Source organism: Neofelis nebulosa, chromosome 8 (genome assembly GCF_028018385.1).
Source record: "Neofelis nebulosa isolate mNeoNeb1 chromosome 8, mNeoNeb1.pri, whole genome shotgun sequence".
NCBI lineage: Eukaryota > Metazoa > Chordata > Mammalia > Carnivora > Felidae > Neofelis > Neofelis nebulosa.
In genome coordinates this window covers 31,817,095-31,834,260 of record NC_080789.1, presented here as the reverse complement: position 1 = coordinate 31,834,260, position 17,166 = coordinate 31,817,095, and the positions used below count along the sequence as shown (strand labels likewise).

General features: G+C 33.1%; 1 protein-coding gene across 4 annotated transcripts in view; it reads left to right on the top strand.

Annotated features, from left to right (window-relative positions):
* Nucleotides 1-17,166, top strand: part of TMTC3 (transmembrane O-mannosyltransferase targeting cadherins 3) — a 59,865-nt gene that overhangs the window by 36,310 nt on the left and 6,389 nt on the right. For all 4 annotated transcript variants that reach the window (XR_009265489.1, XR_009265490.1, XR_009265488.1 and 1 more), the window contains exons 8-13: nucleotides 2,805-2,953; nucleotides 4,741-4,861; nucleotides 7,335-7,446; nucleotides 11,575-11,678; nucleotides 13,657-13,826; nucleotides 15,486-15,712. Coding sequence is in view for 1 of the 4 variants with exons in the window: in XM_058741848.1 (XP_058597831.1) it covers nucleotides 2,805-2,953; nucleotides 4,741-4,861; nucleotides 7,335-7,446; nucleotides 11,575-11,678; nucleotides 13,657-13,826; nucleotides 15,486-15,712 (883 nt within the window). In the remaining 3 variants the exon portion in view is untranslated. The remainder of the gene's footprint in view (nucleotides 1-2,804; nucleotides 2,954-4,740; nucleotides 4,862-7,334; nucleotides 7,447-11,574; nucleotides 11,679-13,656; nucleotides 13,827-15,485; nucleotides 15,713-17,166) is intronic.

Here is a 17,166-nt window from a genome sequence, read left to right as displayed (position 1 = left end):
AAAACGAGCTACTTCATACCCCCACTATAAAAGTGCTTTCGTAAGAGTGTGGGAACTTGATTTACACCTGAAGTACATAATGAATGGTAAAGTAAATATATGTTGTCAAAGGACATGTTTACGATTGGGGAGACAAGGGCATATTTAAATATGGATAGGAGCGATACAGTTGATTAGAAAGTGGCTGAGTAAATGAAGGGATGGCTAATTGTGAGATTTGTGCGGAGCAAGGGCCATGTAGATACAGCTCAGGTTTGGCCTGAGACAGATGGAGATGCCTCTTATATCTCAGAATGGATGGAAATACACGTGAATGTGGATGTTGGTTGGTATAGGAGCAGGGAATTGAAGGAATTCTTGTTTTATGAGTGTAGTTTTCTCTGTATGTTTGGAAGTATAGTCACCTGCTGAAAATGTCATGGATCAGAAGTTTGAGTAAAGTAATCAAGATTTAAAATCTAGGAGAGTGGGAATGAGCCTACCAAAGAAACCTAGAAATTCTGCGCAGTCTTAAGAATCATTTTGAAGTTGACCATGAATTTTTGATGATACTAATCTGTTCTGCTTTGGGACTGTCTCTAGTAGTGCTTTGTTGCTCAGGTAAATACAAAGCAGATATATGGTAGAACACATCCAAAGCTGAGGTTCTGCTAAAAGAAAGGAAAAATAAGGAAGGTTGGGTGAATTTAAAATTTGGGCAAATAAAGTAATGATTTATGTAATGTAAGCTGAATAAAAAATAAAAAGAGGATCATGCCAGTGAAGTAAGCATAGATTTACATAAATTTTATTTTATGTGTACAAAAGAACAATTGTGACCTTAAGTACTGCCTTAAGAGAGTACTAAACAGGTTATTTTTTATGGTGATATTTTCTGAAGATCTATGGAAGGGACTGAGTAGATCAAAGGAGTACATGCCAAGTACCAGATACCATGATAAGCACTTACTAAATAAAATGCCATATGTATCAACAATATAAGCAGTTATTAATCCCTTTTTATGAAGAAACACTGATTGGCAAGATGATTGAGTGGTTTACCTTATTATGTTACATAAGAAATAAGAAGTGAAAGAGATTTGTCCAAACTCTGTGAGCTTTCCACTACCGCCTTTTCTTTTCTGTTGTTGTTGTTTTTTTAATGTTATTTTTGACAGAGTGCAAGTGGGGGAGGGGCAGAGAGAGAGACACAGAATCAAAAGCAGACTCCAGGTTCTGGGCTGTCAGCACAGAGCCTGACATGGGGCTCGAACCAACAAACCATGAAATCATCACCTGAGCTGAAGTCAGATACTTAACCATCTGAGCCAGCAAGGCACTCCTAACACCTGTTGTTTTAAAGAGAGTTTTATATTACTGAAGAAGGAACTTATGGTAGCCATAGTTACCTAGGTTAGCATATACCAGTAGAGAACATATTAGAACTTTTCATTAAGTTAATTAGAGGCATTCCTTATCTAGGAACCGGTAGGTTTTTTGTGAGATTGTTTTTTGTGTATGCAGCTTATGCATCATAACCAATGCATCTTTGAATGAATTTAACACTTTTAATTCTTTTAAATAAAATTGCTATAAGGAAGCCATGAATTATTAAAAAAAATGTTTGCTTTTTTGTTTTTAGAAAAGGACTACATATTTTGGAATGTCTCTTTTGCAGCTAGCTGGTTATTTTTATCAACCACTCTTGGGAAATGGAAAGTGAATTATGTACTCTGAATGTTTTACCTTTTTGATCAAAAAGAAAACACTAAAATTTTAGATCTATAAATTAGCATGATACTGAGAACTTTGGTAGTGCTTTAGAGTTATTTCCTCATTACAAGTCATTAATTTGTGATGGAGAAATACACATCTCTGTATCTATATTTTACTAATAAAATATAATAAAGGAAAAACAATCTTTCCTCTCAAACTGTTAGAAGACTCAAACTTCTGAAGCTGAAGGAACAATTTGCAGTTATTCAGTTAGATACTATAAAACAAATTAGGGTAACAAATTGTGGAAGCAGATATCCATAGAAACAGGTGTCAATAACAACCAACTTCTTTTCACAAGTTATTTGTGTGTGAGCTGTTTGTATCCTATCTTTTTAATGGCTTTATAATCTAGCAATCTTATGTTAACTCATTTTCAAAATGGCAAAAACAAATTAAGCATTTTTATGATGTTTTATGTCAATGTACGGTGTTAGAATTTTAGAAATTCTTGTAGAATAAAGGACTACTATTTAATGGGGCAGTTTAATTTTTGTGTATATACTAAGCCACTGTTAAATGTATATGATCCATCAGAATGTTATGCAAGTAATGCTGGGGTACAGAAGTAGTAGTCTACTGTCTTGTCCGAAGTATACCTTATGTCATTTCCTCAATTTCCAATATTTGAATAGTTACAGTAGTAAAATTATAAAAATTTGTATGATTGGTTTTCTTTTGTTAAAACCTGTTAACATCTTTATCAGTTTATTTTTACCACACGTACTTTAGTTGGATGTATAAAAATTGTCTTATTTATATATATTCCCCCCAAAGTTTTTTTATTTAATTGGATGATCTCCGGTTATAAGTTCTAGCTTGATCTCACTTTGGTGACATAATCCTGATGTCTGTTATTACTATCCCTAAATTGCCTTCCTTATGTTTAAACTAGTATTGTTTAGAGTATTATTAAAAATGGTCCACCAGTACAGTGAACCATTCAAATTAATGGTCATTTATCATTCAAGTTAAATGATAAAATATTTGGATTTTGCTATTGAATGTCCACATATTTTTTAAATAAAATGTCTTATTTTTCTTTGTAGGCACTTTGTCTAATGGCATTACCATTTATTCCTGCATCAAACCTTTTCTTCCCAGTGGGATTTGTTGTTGCTGAGCGAGTATTATATGTTCCTAGCATGGGGTTCTGTATTTTGGTAGCCCATGGATGGCAGAAAATATCAAACAAAAGGTGAATTAAAATGTTAGTTCATTTAATGCTTACAAACTATAGAATTAAGTGTGATACATTTAAGTATTTAAAGTGTTTAGTTTTATAAGTCATATTTTTATACCTTTTTATTTTCCATCTTGATCGTTTCCTCATATTTCTGTAATTGAAGTTAAGAAAGCTCCATGGCACACACCTCACCCTATGTTCTTTCTCTTATTTATATAATTTTGTTGTAAGCCTGAAACCTAACACACTTTGAGTTAGACCCAAATGAAAACAAGGATATTATTGAGACTAAAGTTACAAATTACCATTGCCACTTCCACATGCAGTGAACTAAGATACAGGCTTCTTATTTAAGTGAGTCATGTTGATTTAATATATGTAAAATGCATATAGTAAGCAGTCTGTAATTTGATATCACTATCTTCATCATAACTACCATGTCCTAGAGGCCTCAAACTAACAATTAAGGAACAGAATATTCACATTGTATATATGCGAGAAATGGTCACCGACTCTGCTTTCTCACTTTCTAGTCATCCTTCAACACACAGAATTCTGACTTCTCTCTATTATCGTTGCGTTCTAGTAACTAAATCCAGTCAGTGCTTGTATTTAAAATTTATTTCCTGGGCATCTGTAAAAAGTGTCTCTCCTAATTCTCTTCCATGTCTCTTCATCTCTGTTCAGACTCTTCTCAGATTCTTATTGCTGTAACTGCTCTTTAAATATTTATTTCTCAGAGTTTTATTCACAGCCGTTTTTGTCACAATGCATATTCTCTTTGGATGATCTCATCCATGTCTACAATTTTTGCTAACATCTACCAAGCCTTTTCTCTTAACTTCTACCCATTTATCCAGTTATAATTACTACCAGTTTTTGAGTGCTTCCCAGGTGCCAGGAGCCATGATAGACCTTTTAGATTTGTTTTCTCATTTAATCTAACTTTCCTTAAGTCTGGTGTGCACATTTGAAAATTGAAGCTCATACAGGTTACTGAACCAGATTACCTCAAGATCACACAGCTAGTAAATAGTAGACTCTTGATTCACATTTACATCTCACTGCCTTCAGTGTCCATTTTCTTTCTGATCCATGCACTCTTATCCTGATTAAGTGGATCTGTCAAAATGAAAGAAGTTGAACTGTGTTACTGAGACAAAAAAATAGACTCAGAGAACATTAGTAATGAATGTGATCATAGGGATTATTGAAGTGTAACCTTTTTATACATGAGGAATTGTTTCCCAAATAATTAGCCTAAAGCTATATAAGCTATATTGTATCTATTATATAAAGAGTTAGTTTTACTATGACTTGTCATAAATAACTCTAGCTTTAGAATGTAAAAATATTCAAAGAATGTCATGATAATCTGTGGTATAGATGCAGTCTGGGTAAGCCAAAATTTTTTAAAATACAGCCAATGATAAAATTGACCCTTGATAAACACAATTAAGAATGTTCAAGTTGTAAGTAAAAGCCCCAAAAAGAAAGTCATACTTAAAAATTGGTTTATCGGGTTTTTTGTCATTAAACTTAAGCAGACTTTTTGAAATAGAGACCAATAGTGGAATATTTAATATAAGACTGAAGTAGAAGGCAGTGTGCATAATATTTAATTTTTTGGTGTTGCCTTTGAAGTTGGATGATTGTTAGAAGGATCCTCATTCCTTAAAATAAACTCAAACATGATATTTGGGGATATTTAACATATTTCTTACCTCTATTGTAAAAGGTAAAATGCTTCTGGTGATATAGATAATATTGTTTTTGTTCTGCTTTTTTCTCTTAAACAGTGTATTAAAAAAGTTATCCTGGGTTTGTCTGTCTATGGTGATATTCACTCATGCCTTAAAAACACTCCACAGAAATTGGGATTGGGAGTCCGAATATACATTGTTTATGTCAGCCTTGAAGGTAAAGTATTACCCAGAATGACAGGAAAGTATGTCATTAATGATTTCTTATAGTCATGTTTAAGATGTTTTTACATTTCATTAGACATTTAACTGTCAATTTTAAGTACTTCACCAAAAGATTAATAAAAATTTGTTCTTTATATAATATATACCATAACCAGGGCTCTGAATAGTACTTAGTTGTATGTCTACAGCATATATGAATAATTTTCTAAATACTATATAGTTGTTAGAAGCTCAAATGATAATAGAATGTTTAAGAATACTGTAGGGGAGCCTGGGTGGCTCAGTTGGTTAAGCATTGGACTTCGGCTCTGGTCATGATCTCACAGCTTATGAGTTCGAGCGCTGCATCAGGCTCTGTGCTGATAGCTCAGAGCTTGGAGCCTGCTTCGGATTCTGTGTCTCCCTCTTTACCTCTCCCCTGCTCAGGCTCTATCTCTCTTTCTCAAATATAAATAAACATTAAAAAAAAAAAAATTTAAGAATACTATATATAGTTCACTAGTTCTAAAGGTACACTTTTTCTTTTTTCTTTTTTTTTTATTTTTACCTTTTAACATCTCTAAAATCAGAATAAATCTTAGAGTGAGAGGCATCTTAACAATTAGTGGCTTATTTTTTTCTTTTTTCTTTTTTTTTTTTTTAATTTTTTTTTAAATGTTTATTTATTTTTGAGAGAGACAGAGCTGGAGCAGGGGAGGGGCAGGGAGAGAGGGAGACACAGAATCCAAAGCAGGCTCCAGGCTCTGAGCTGTCAGCACAGAGCCTGACGCAGGGCTTGAACTCGCCAGCCGTGAGATCATTACCTGAGCCAAAGTCGGATGCTTAACCCACCGAGCCACCCAGGCACCCTTAGTGGCTTATTTTTTTCTTAATGGTGAGTCTTAGAAATGATGGCATCTTAGATTCAGTGAAATAAAATACATAACAAAAATGGCACCTTACTATGTCGAAGATAACCGGTGGTTACAGTATGGTAGTTAAGATACGCACTGGCAGGAAGGAGTGATAAAGCATTTCTGTAGAATGGACAACATCTAGGAATAAGGTCTTTTTAAAAATCATAAAATTTGGTTTCTGTAAAAGTTAAAACCAATGATTTTGTTTTTCAGGTGCTTCTCTTCAAATCTGTAAATTCTTAAATTCTTTTTGACTATTTCTGTACTCCCCATTGCCTGGCTTTACTAGAATACTGCTTCATTCCAGTAGTCAATGTCATTTCTTGATTTGACATCAGTTTAAGATCACATGACTATCATTTAGTCTCAGTAGCTCCACTCTTTCCTCTAGCTCAGAAGTTTATAAATAGAAGAGACCTCATTACCATTCCTCTTAATCTGCACTCCTAAAATACCAGTGGAGCCCCATAATTTTCAAGATTTTTGCTTATCCTTACTCCTAGGACAATCTCAAAGCCACAGTCCTAGTCACTGAAGCTAGTTCCTTGGCCAGCTACCATCCTCTTCCTGCAGGAACACCATGCCCATCAGTGAACTCTGAAAGCACAGATCAACTTAGAACTTCAATCCCAGGGCTCCCATTACCATAATAGACCACGTAAACAGCTTTATAATAAGCCTAAAAAATAAATAGTGAAGTGTTAAATATATTCTCATGTTCAAATACCTTCTCTTCCAAAAGAATATAAATAGAGCAGCTTTCAAACAACATTGTAGCTTGTTTTTTGGTTTTCTTTTTAGTAAGGTCTGTGTCCAATGTGGGACTTGAATTCACGGCCCTGAGATTAAGAGTCACATTCTCTACTGACTGAGTCAGCCAGCACTCCAAGCTGCTTTGATCAAATAAAAGTTTTAGTAAAATTCTAATATATAAAACAGATGAAATCAGACTGCTATGGTTTTAGTATGTTGATGTTAAAAGGAAGGAGAGTAAATTTGGTGAAGCCGTGTTCATTTTGCTCATTTCTCCTCTCCAGGGACACCTCTGTCAAACACTCCATTTCTAATGATACACCAAACAAATATCTGTGTTGATTGGAGATATATATATTTAGATATAGATATAGATATAGATCCACAAGTTTTTCTTTTTTGGGAGAGAGTCTCAATTACTTTTTCAAGTTTTATTGAGGTATAATTGACATATAACTTTGTATTAGTTTAAGGTGTACAATGTAATTTATGGATATATTACAAAATAATTACTGCAACAAGTAAACTTCTGTCACATATTTACAGTTTTTCTCTTTTGATGAGAATTTTGAAGGTCTACTCTCAGAAACTTTCAAATATACAACATTGTTAACTATAATCATCATGCTATACCTTGCATCCATAGAACTTATTTATCTTGTAACTGAAAGTTTGTATCTTTGACCACCTTCACCCATTCATGGATATCTCTGTAGAATACTCCATTCCTAATGGTATACCAGATAAATATCTGTGTTAATTGGAGTTGTATTTTCTTAATTGTAACTAATTTCTATCTATGCTTATGTATTTAAGGTAAATAAAAATAATGCCAAATTATGGAATAATGTGGGTCATGCTCTGGAAAATGAAAAGAACTTTGAGAGAGCTTTGAAATACTTCTTACAGGCTACTCATGTTCAGCCAGGTAAGCATTATTAATTAATAAAACTATTTGGATAGCTTGTTTTTAAAACTTGAATTATATTTGGGAAAATAAAAGTAAGAGGTTTGTTCATTCCAGGTGACTTGAAAACTATAGTGCTCGATGCTGTCTTATTTTGAGTTGGATTATATGTTAGAGCTACTTAGACATTTAAGGAATTTATTTTGATATAGCAGAGTTGTTGGGTGGTACTGATAATCAATTTGGTGAAGTATAGCTTTGCCAGGTACAAGTACTCAGTGTTAAAATAATTTTTCCCTTCATTGTCAGTTGTCACTCTTTGCCTTTCTTGAGATAATTGCTGATACTTCCCATTAGTATGACTTCTTTACAATATTCTCAAAATTGCTGTTTCTAATTAGCCATGGGCTAAGAAAATAGGTAAACCAGTTTACTTGGGATTCTTTCTCTTCCTCTCTTTGCCCCTCCCCTCTATGTACGTAAAGTACTTGAAAAAGTACATAAAGTTAGAAACATTGAATTTGGTATTTAGAGGCATCCTAGCTTTTTCTTTGTTTTTTAGTTGTGTTCTTCATAGATTTGATAGATGAAATGGCACATATGGAGGGATATCAAGAGTCCTTTTTTGTCATTGTTACACATACACAGATAGATTCATAAGACTGGAGATAAGGGATATTGGGACTAGAGGTAAAAATTTGGGGTAACAAGTATCTAGATATTTAAAACCTTGGAACAGTTGAGCACATAAATAGGGATTCATAACATTTTAAAATTACTTTAAAAAAATAAATAAAACATTGAGTCTGAAGGCTTTTCTTGCTTAACCAGAGTAAGATTATAAATTATGCAGTGGTCTGAGAAGGTGACACACATGTTGTGTTAAACGAAGAATTGTGGTTTTTTTGTTTTGATGGTTACCAGTGTTTAAAAAAAAATTTCAATTCACAAAGATAAAATTTTTACAAATGGAATTGCAGTTTCCATAAACATCTTTACAAGACAAGGATAGATTTTTGTCAAGGAACACCAGAATTCTGTAAGGTTTGTTTTGATTTCATTTTTATCTAAGTCCAAATCTTTGAAATTATTCATGCGAGAAAAAAATCATGGACCTGTAGTTCAACTTTGATGTTGTCAATATGGAAATGTTTAAAGAGTGTTTATGAGTTTTCAGGTGTTTTTAAGTTTATCTCTTTAGATGAATTGACAGATAATTTTGTAGATAGGAAATACTGGAAAGCAACATAGATGCCAGGGCCACCAGTGTGAGATTGCTTAGCTTCATTGTTGGTGGAAAAGGAATTATTAGGTACAAAGTTGCCTAGTACTTGTCAGTTCTCATTTACATTGAATTAAAGATAGACTGCTAGATTCATGCTATTGTTGGTTTGGATAGCATACTCATAATAGCAAGACTGTCTGTTGAAATCCTATAGCTTTTTAAAAGTCATTTAAATGTCATTGCTTTTTATACCTTGTCTTGTTTTCCAACCCTTTTTGTTTTCAAATTTAAATTTACTTTAGTAATGGTTATTTCCTTCTCTCAAATCTTAAAACTCTGTTAACTTATAAGAAACTGCTTAGAAATTTTGTCTTTCATTTTATTAGCTTTGTTGTAGGATATCTAATTGCTACCTTAGTTCTTTGAGAAAGTAGGGCTGCCTTACTCTAGTGTCTGAAGTCTGCGTTGATGACAGTATCTCCTTGCCATAATTTTAAGAACCTGATTTCTGTGGGTATTAATTTGCCTTGTCTTTCATCCAAGTAGGTAACCTCTTTCTTTTCTTTTATTAAAAAAAATTTTTTTTAATGTTTATTTTTGATACAGAAGGTAGAGTGTGAAAGGGGTAAGTGCAGAGAGAGAGAGGGAGACCACAGAATCTGAAGCAGACTCCAGGCTCTGAGCTGTCAGTACAGAACCCAATGTGGGGTTTGAATCCATGAGCCATGAGATTATGATTTGAGCCAAAGTCAGACGCTTAACCGACTGAGCCACCCAGGCGCCCCAACATATTTTCTTTCTACGATTGGAGCTGATGTCAATAACATTGTAAATACTTCACTGAATTTTGTTTATCTAAACTACCAGTTTCTTTGTTCTTTCCTTAAATTCTCACTTTATAATTAATTTTTTCAGGTTCTTAGTAACTTAGTTTTTCTAAGTAACTGTCTGATCCCTATAATAAATGGTATAGATTTGAGGAGCCTGAGTGGCCCAGTCAGTTAAGCATCTGACTTCGGCTCAGGTCATGATCTCATGGTCCATTAGTTCCAGCCCTGCTTCGGGCTCTGTGCTGATAGCTCAGAGCCTGGGGCCTGCTTTGGATTCTGCGTCTCCCTCTTTCTCTGCCCCTCCCCTGCTCAGGCTCTTTCTCTCTCTCTCTCTCTCAAAAATAAATATTAAAAAAAAAAAAGAATTAAAAAAATAAAAACTTTAAAAAATTAAAAATACATAAAAATAAATGATATAGATTTATTTGAAATTAAAAAAAAATGAGCTATATAAGAGCAAATACTACCTACTCTATTTTTATATGCTCTTGGTAATCCAGTGAATTTCAACCTTGGTTCTACATCAGAACCTCCTTTGAAACCTTATAAAAACATTTTCCCAGATCATGTTTCTATAGATTCTATTTTGATAGAGTGAGGTGGTGTTGAGGTTATGTGACTTTTTGAAAGTACATAGGTATCCTAATTTGCAGCCAGGACTGGGAATGGTTTGCCTAAGCAATTTTTTTTTCTTTTTTTTTTATTTCCCTCTTGACCTCTCTCCTGAAACCCCTTAAGACTCATTGGGGCGCCTGGGTGGCTCAGTCGGTTGAGCGCCCGACTTCAGCTCAGGTCATGATCTCACCGTTTGAGAGTTCAAGCCCTGCGTTGGGCTCTGTGCTGACAGCTCAGAGCCCGGAGCCTGCTTGGGATTCTGTGTCTCCCTCTCTCTCTGACCCTCCCCTGTTCATGCTCTGTCTCTCTCTGTCTCAAAAATAAATAAACGTTAATTTTTTTTTTTTTTTAAAGACTCAGCAGTACATCAAAAAACAAAAAATCAGCCCTTTCCTCCCAATCTTGTCCCTTACTTCTTTAACCAAACCTGTGCTGCATGTGACATTTTCTGTGCAGTGTGCACAATTACCAGCCTGAAACATAATGTACCAAGATTTTAGGACTGTTTACTATCGTCCTAAGAGAATGACTAAGATGTATATGCTTGGCCCCTATGTGCCCTAGGAGGTGCAGGCAGAAAACTGTCCAGCAGGCAAAATCATTGGTGTCATAGGCAAGTAGAAATCATAATGTGAAACCTTGTCATGTCTGCGAGAGATTCATTCAATAACATTTGTCTGATTTAAGATCTTCTCTCTTCTATCTTTATTCCAAACCTTTGAAATATTTACTGGGAAATGTGTCCTAAAAGTAGTATGCAGTGGGCCCTAATATCTTTCTTATTTAAATAACATATTTTTTGTTTCCCTGAAAAAATTTGCTGTGGGTTTGATTCTCCATACCAGAAAATCAGATAAAAGTTTCTGACATACTGATAGTAACACAGCCTTTTAAAAAGTTATAAATATGTTATGTAGGATGGGCTGCTGCATCTTAAGTGGTACTGGAGAATCGTAATATTTTATTATACTTGCATTCTGACCACATTCAGAAAAATTTTAAAAAACAAAATTGCAGAGTTTTTTCACAGTCTCATTGCCCCATCCCACCATGCATGTATATTTGTTAGTTATAACACTCGAAATAATTCTAGGAATCATGATCTTTTTCACTTGTAGATCTTTTTACTTTTAGAGTTGAGCCATACATTTTGTGAATTCCAGAGCTATGCATCAAGGAAATGGAAACAAGCCTTAGTATAGTATAGTAAAATCTGAAGAGAAATGATACAGATTTCTTTATTACCTCTATATCTCCCCTTTCATGTCATATATGCAGCTTCTGTCCTTAGAGTACTTTATGACATAATTTTCTAGTATAGCATCGATCACTCTGTGTTAGAAGAACTTTAAGGAGGATGCAGGACCTGTTGCTTGCTTTTGTATTTTTTTGCCTAGTGTTTTGTTGCTAGAAACTTTCGGTTTACATTGAATACTATTTAGTATATTTGCCAACAAATGATTTTTTTTTAAATTTTAGATGATATTGGTGCTCACATGAATGTAGGAAGAACTTATAAAAATTTAAATAGAACCAAAGAAGCTGAAGAATCTTACATGATGGCTAAGTCCCTGATGCCCCAAGTAAGTTGTCATAATTTATTTCTATTGTGTCATATCTACTAGATGTCCATATTGAATAGAATTACCTAGATTATCTTTTCTTCAATTTGTTGATACAAATGTAAAGTGTCCAATAAACCATTTATTACTACAAGTTTTTATTTAAAGTCTAATTAACATATAGTGTGATAATAGTTTCAGGTGTACAATATAGTGATTCAACACTTTCATACAAGTGCACTCTTTAATCCCCATTCCCTGTTTCACCCATCTCCCCGCCAATCTTCCCTCTGGTAACCATCAGTTCTCTATATTTAGGAGTTTGTTTCTTGTTTTACCTCTCTTTCTCCTTTGCTTGCTTGTTTCTTAAATTCCACATGAGTGAAATCATATAGTATTTGTCTTTCTCTGACTTAACTTATTTTGCTGAGCACAGTACTACAAGTTTTATAAAGGATTATATTTACTTTTCTAGCTCACTTAATTAAAAAAAAAATTTCTAGGAGAGCTTGGGTGGCTCAGTTGGTTAAGCATCCAACTCTTGAGTTCGGCTCAGGTCGTGATCTCACAGTTGGTGAGTTCGAGCCCCGTATTGGACTCTGTGCCTGATAGTGTAGAACCTGCTTTCCGCCCCTTCCACATGCTCGTGTGCATACACTCGCTCTCTCAAAAATAAATAAATAAATTTTAAAAAGGCAAAGATTAAACTTATGTTTGTAAAAAATTTTATCAAGTTATGAATTTTAGATATTCTTGATTACAAGTTATCAATGAGTTAAGTAACTTTAAGTGAAGAGATTTTTATATAGTACATTAAGCACTAAATGCAACATTATTCCTATCAAAAGATAAATGAATAAGAAACTAATAAAATGAGGGGATACACCTCTGTTGCTGTATTGTGTTCAGTTGTAACAATGACACATGCAGAAAATTCACTGGATATTATAGCATGAAAGTTGGAAAGTCAGATCCTGTCTTTCATCAGAAAAGATGGTTTGCAGGGCACCTGGGTGGCTCAGTTGGTTAAGTGTCGGACTTTGGCTCAGGTCATGATCTTGCGGTTTATGAGTGAGTTCAAGCCCCATGTCAAGCTCTATGCTGACAGTTCAGAGCCTCGAGCCTGCTATGGATGCTGTGTCTCCCTCCGTCACTGCCCTTCCCCCACTGGTGCATGCTCTCTCTCTTTCTGTCTTTCTCTTTCTCTCTCTCTCAAAAATAAACATTACCAAAAAACTGTACTACAGTATTCTCAATGGTAGTATATATTAATATTACATTAATAATTATAATATTAAAATAACTAGATATAGTTTGATAAATGTTTCAAAAACAGTTGGACCACATGATCTTAAGCATTGTTTCAGTCCTAAGATTCTAAAGTTATATTGTGTTCAATATAGACTTTTTTCAGATACAATTTTTTACTTTCATTGAAAATTTGGGTCTATATATCTTTTATAATCTTTACTTAACCTGAAAAATCAGTTAACAAGGGAATTTTATTTCTTAATTCTACCAAATGAGGCTTTAGTATAACTCTTAACAAATTAACCACCCTGTCACAACCAGGAAGTACTTTGCTGACAACATGGAAGCTGACATGCTGTAACAGATACACTAGACTGAGAGGAAAGAGACCTGAGTTCTTTCTATTCCTTGTCTAATACAAATATGCTAACAGACCTTAGTCTCAAAAGTTTAGATTTAGTTAGGATTTTATAAAATGATGCATGTGAATAAAAAGCTAACAATATTCCATTGAGCTGGCATGAGTGAAAAAATATTATCTCCTTTAATACCACAAAATATTAATTATTTTATTAACATTTTATAAATACTGTAGGTACTTTCACGTTTTTATGACTTATTTCAGTATAGCAATACAAACTGGTACCATAACCTTTTTATGTCATATATATTTGAAGTAAGCTACTAAGAATACTTAATTTTTATTTTTATGTGGTACTGAAACATCCAGTTATGTTTTTCTGAACAGATTATTCCTGGTAAAAAATATGCAGCCAGAATTGCCCCTAACCACCTAAACGTTTATATTAATCTGGCCAATCTGATCAGAGCAAATGAGTCCCGGCTGGAAGAAGCAGATCAGCTGTACCGACAAGCAATAAGCATGAGACCCGACTTCAAGCAGGCTTATATTAGCAGGTATTTGTAGTTCACTTTTAAGTTGTATTACAGAGAATTGAAGCTGTATCTGCATGTACATTTTGACTGTCTGAACTAACTTGCCTTTTTTTTCTTTTAGTAATCTTATTTGTGACCAAGAACATAGAAACATACCCTAGTTTAGACTTACAATCAAATTTAATTGATTTGATTTGAAATTGACTGTCACTTGTAGTAGCAAACTAAGGTTTTATACGGAAGAAAGAGTAGAAGCTTCTTGTTAGTTTCATTTACTTCTTATTGTCACATTCTTTTTTACTTAAAGCACTTGAAACTTGTATTTTCTAATAATTACTTCTAATATCCAGCTCTCAAGAGCTTTCTTAAATACTGACAACTGATTGGTTATTATGCCTTTTATTTATCACAAAGAAACTTTTTAGTTGTCAGTACAAAAACTTTTGGCCGCACATGTTAGAGAGAACTTAATATATTTTACCATGTAAGGATTATCATTTGTATTATACTTGAATAAAATTGTATATTAAACTCTGCTTCATCCGCTGGCCCAGAAACCTAATCATAATTTTTAACATTGTTCTTATGGGGAAAATGCATTCAGAATTTCATTAGTTTTTGAGATAAAAATCTGTTCATAAGTTGGGAAGCTGTCTTTGTTCAGTTTTATCCAGTAGTTATTGAAATTAGCTAAGTTTAGTGGGGTTGCATATATAAATAAAATCTGTCATGTGTTAATCTATGAAGAATTATTCAACAATCTGCATTAAAAAATAACATCTTGGACAGATGCTCTTTCCAGAAGTTGCTTTAATTGAGAATATTATTCATTTGATTTCATTCCTATGCTTATACTTAAAGGACATAATGGTATCATAATAAAAGTATTCTCATATTACTGCCTAAATTTATTTGCACATATGTGCTTAAACAAAATGACTTTTTAAAGCTCTAACAGATAATAGATCCGTATTAGAAGGATTTGTAAAATGGTTTTCAAACTATCTTCCGTTCCACATGTGTTCCTCAAAGGTACCTGCAGGTGGCACTAGTGCCCTCCTACCCTGACTACTAGTCAGCTTTTTTAAAAACTCTTTTTGTTGTTTTGGGGAGTTTTTTCTTTCGTTTTAATGAATGGCCATTTTATAAGAATACATTGTAGAATACTAAATTAATATAAGAAGGGGCAAAATTTTCATTCTGCTCTTTATAAACGAGACTTCTAACATAGATTTGAATACTGGAATTTCCCCGTCACTCCCATATTTATTTTCCTTCTTCAAATGCTATTACTTGGTCCCCTGAAAACTTAATCTCCCGTTCTTGTCGCTGCCAATTTTATGATGTAGTCTGGTCTGCCTTCTTTCAAGATACAATTAAAGAATATATTTTCTCTGTTCCCCTTTCTTGGATACCTCCCCGCATCTTACCCTTTAAAGTCAGGTATGCTGTTTCTTTCTTTAATTATACTTGAAAACCTAACAAACCAAATTTGCTAAACTAATGAGTTCAGGTTTGAGGACGTTTTCAGATATTTTTGGTAGAAAACTTTAAAAGCCTGGGTTAAAAGGAAAAAGGAAAGCTGTGAATACGTGGAAAAAGTTGAAACTTACAAAAAATAGTATCTACACATTGACATGGTAATGTTGTAAGTAAAGCTTGTGTTTGATTTTTCCACAGAGGAGAATTGCTTTTAAAAATGAATAAACCTCTTAAGGCAAAAGAAGCATATCTTAAAGCACTAGAGCTGGACAGAAATAATGCAGATCTTTGGTACAACTTGGCGATTGTTCATATTGAACTTAAAGAACCAAATGAAGCCCTAAAAAATTTTAATCGTGCTTTAGAATTAAATCCAAAGCATAAGCTAGCATTATTCAATTCTGCTATATTAATGCAAGAATCAGGTATGTTTTCTTAAAATAGTTCTATATTTAAACACATTGTAGTTTGAAGTATAATGAAATCTGAACTTAAATTACATTATGAGTAGCAAACGTTTTATGAATAGTTTATATCAAAACTGCAGATAAATATAAGAATATTTAAAATACTTAAAGTTTTCAAGTAATATGCCTTAACACAATTATTAGTTCTTTGGGTATGTGCTAAGACTTAATATTCAAGCAGTCTATTAAGCAGTGCCTTTTTAACCTATTTTGTCAATTTTATGCACAGAAATATATAATTTCTTACTCCTAAATATACCATCCAAATAATCAGAACTTGCAAAAATTCTTATATAATTATTTCTAGGGAGACGAGCATTATATTTCTATTTATTTTAGAAAAAAAAACAGAACAATGTATTTTACCTTGATTTGTAAGAGCAAGTACTTTTGGTATCATTTTATATCTAGTTTTATTTTCTGATGTATTATTGTAATTTACAATTTTTTGTAATTTAACAAAACTAAATCATTCGTGACAGTAAATTAGGATCTTTGATACATGGGTATTTTAGTACGACAACAAAAGGCAGTATTTATAATTTATAATCTTAATTTTTAATTTGGAAAAAATTTGTACATTTAGATTTTTGAGGTTAAATCTTTTTAAAAACTTTTACAAAAAATGAAAGAATCATAAAATCATAGTATTTGAGTTAAAGAGGGTATTTGAATTTACTTTTGCCATTGTTCTATTTAGTATATTAGAGTAAGGACCAAATAGATCTAATAACTACCCCAAATGTCATATGGCTAGTTTAGTAAAACTAGTTCAAGATAAGAACTTAAGCTGACTGATTTATTTTACAATGTTTTTTATTCATCTTACTGTCAAATAAGAGTATAGAGGGAGATATTTATGCCTGGTATTCAAAACATAAATTTAGAGAAAAGCTAATGTTTTTGTAAAGTTAGCTAACCTTGGCAATCATGAAAAATGCCCAGTATTCAACACAAGATTGCACCCTAAGATTTGTAGTTGTGGAACTTGAAGTTTTTCTATTTATTTGCAATAGAAATTATCTCAAATATTTGCATCCTAATTTATATTTAAATTTATAAGCTTTATATTTAATGGTATATTTTTACCTTTGAAAATCTTTAAAAAATTGAAGTAATTAAAAATCTGATTTTGTAAGACTGAAACATTCTGTTTATCCAGTAGTAGTTACTATTTGCTGAGCTGTTTTACATATATCCCATGTAATGCCTAGAAAATTCAGCAGGCTAACCCAGAGAAGTTATTTGTTTAATGTATAAAGTCATAGTGTTAATAGAGTCAAGATTAGAATACATGTCATTTTTGGCAAATCCCAGGCCTCTTCCCCCTAATTGCGTTTTCTTCCTCTGCTACTACCAGTTAGATTCTTAACTAAGAAGATATGTCATCCCTTCTGATTTTTGAGGCACTC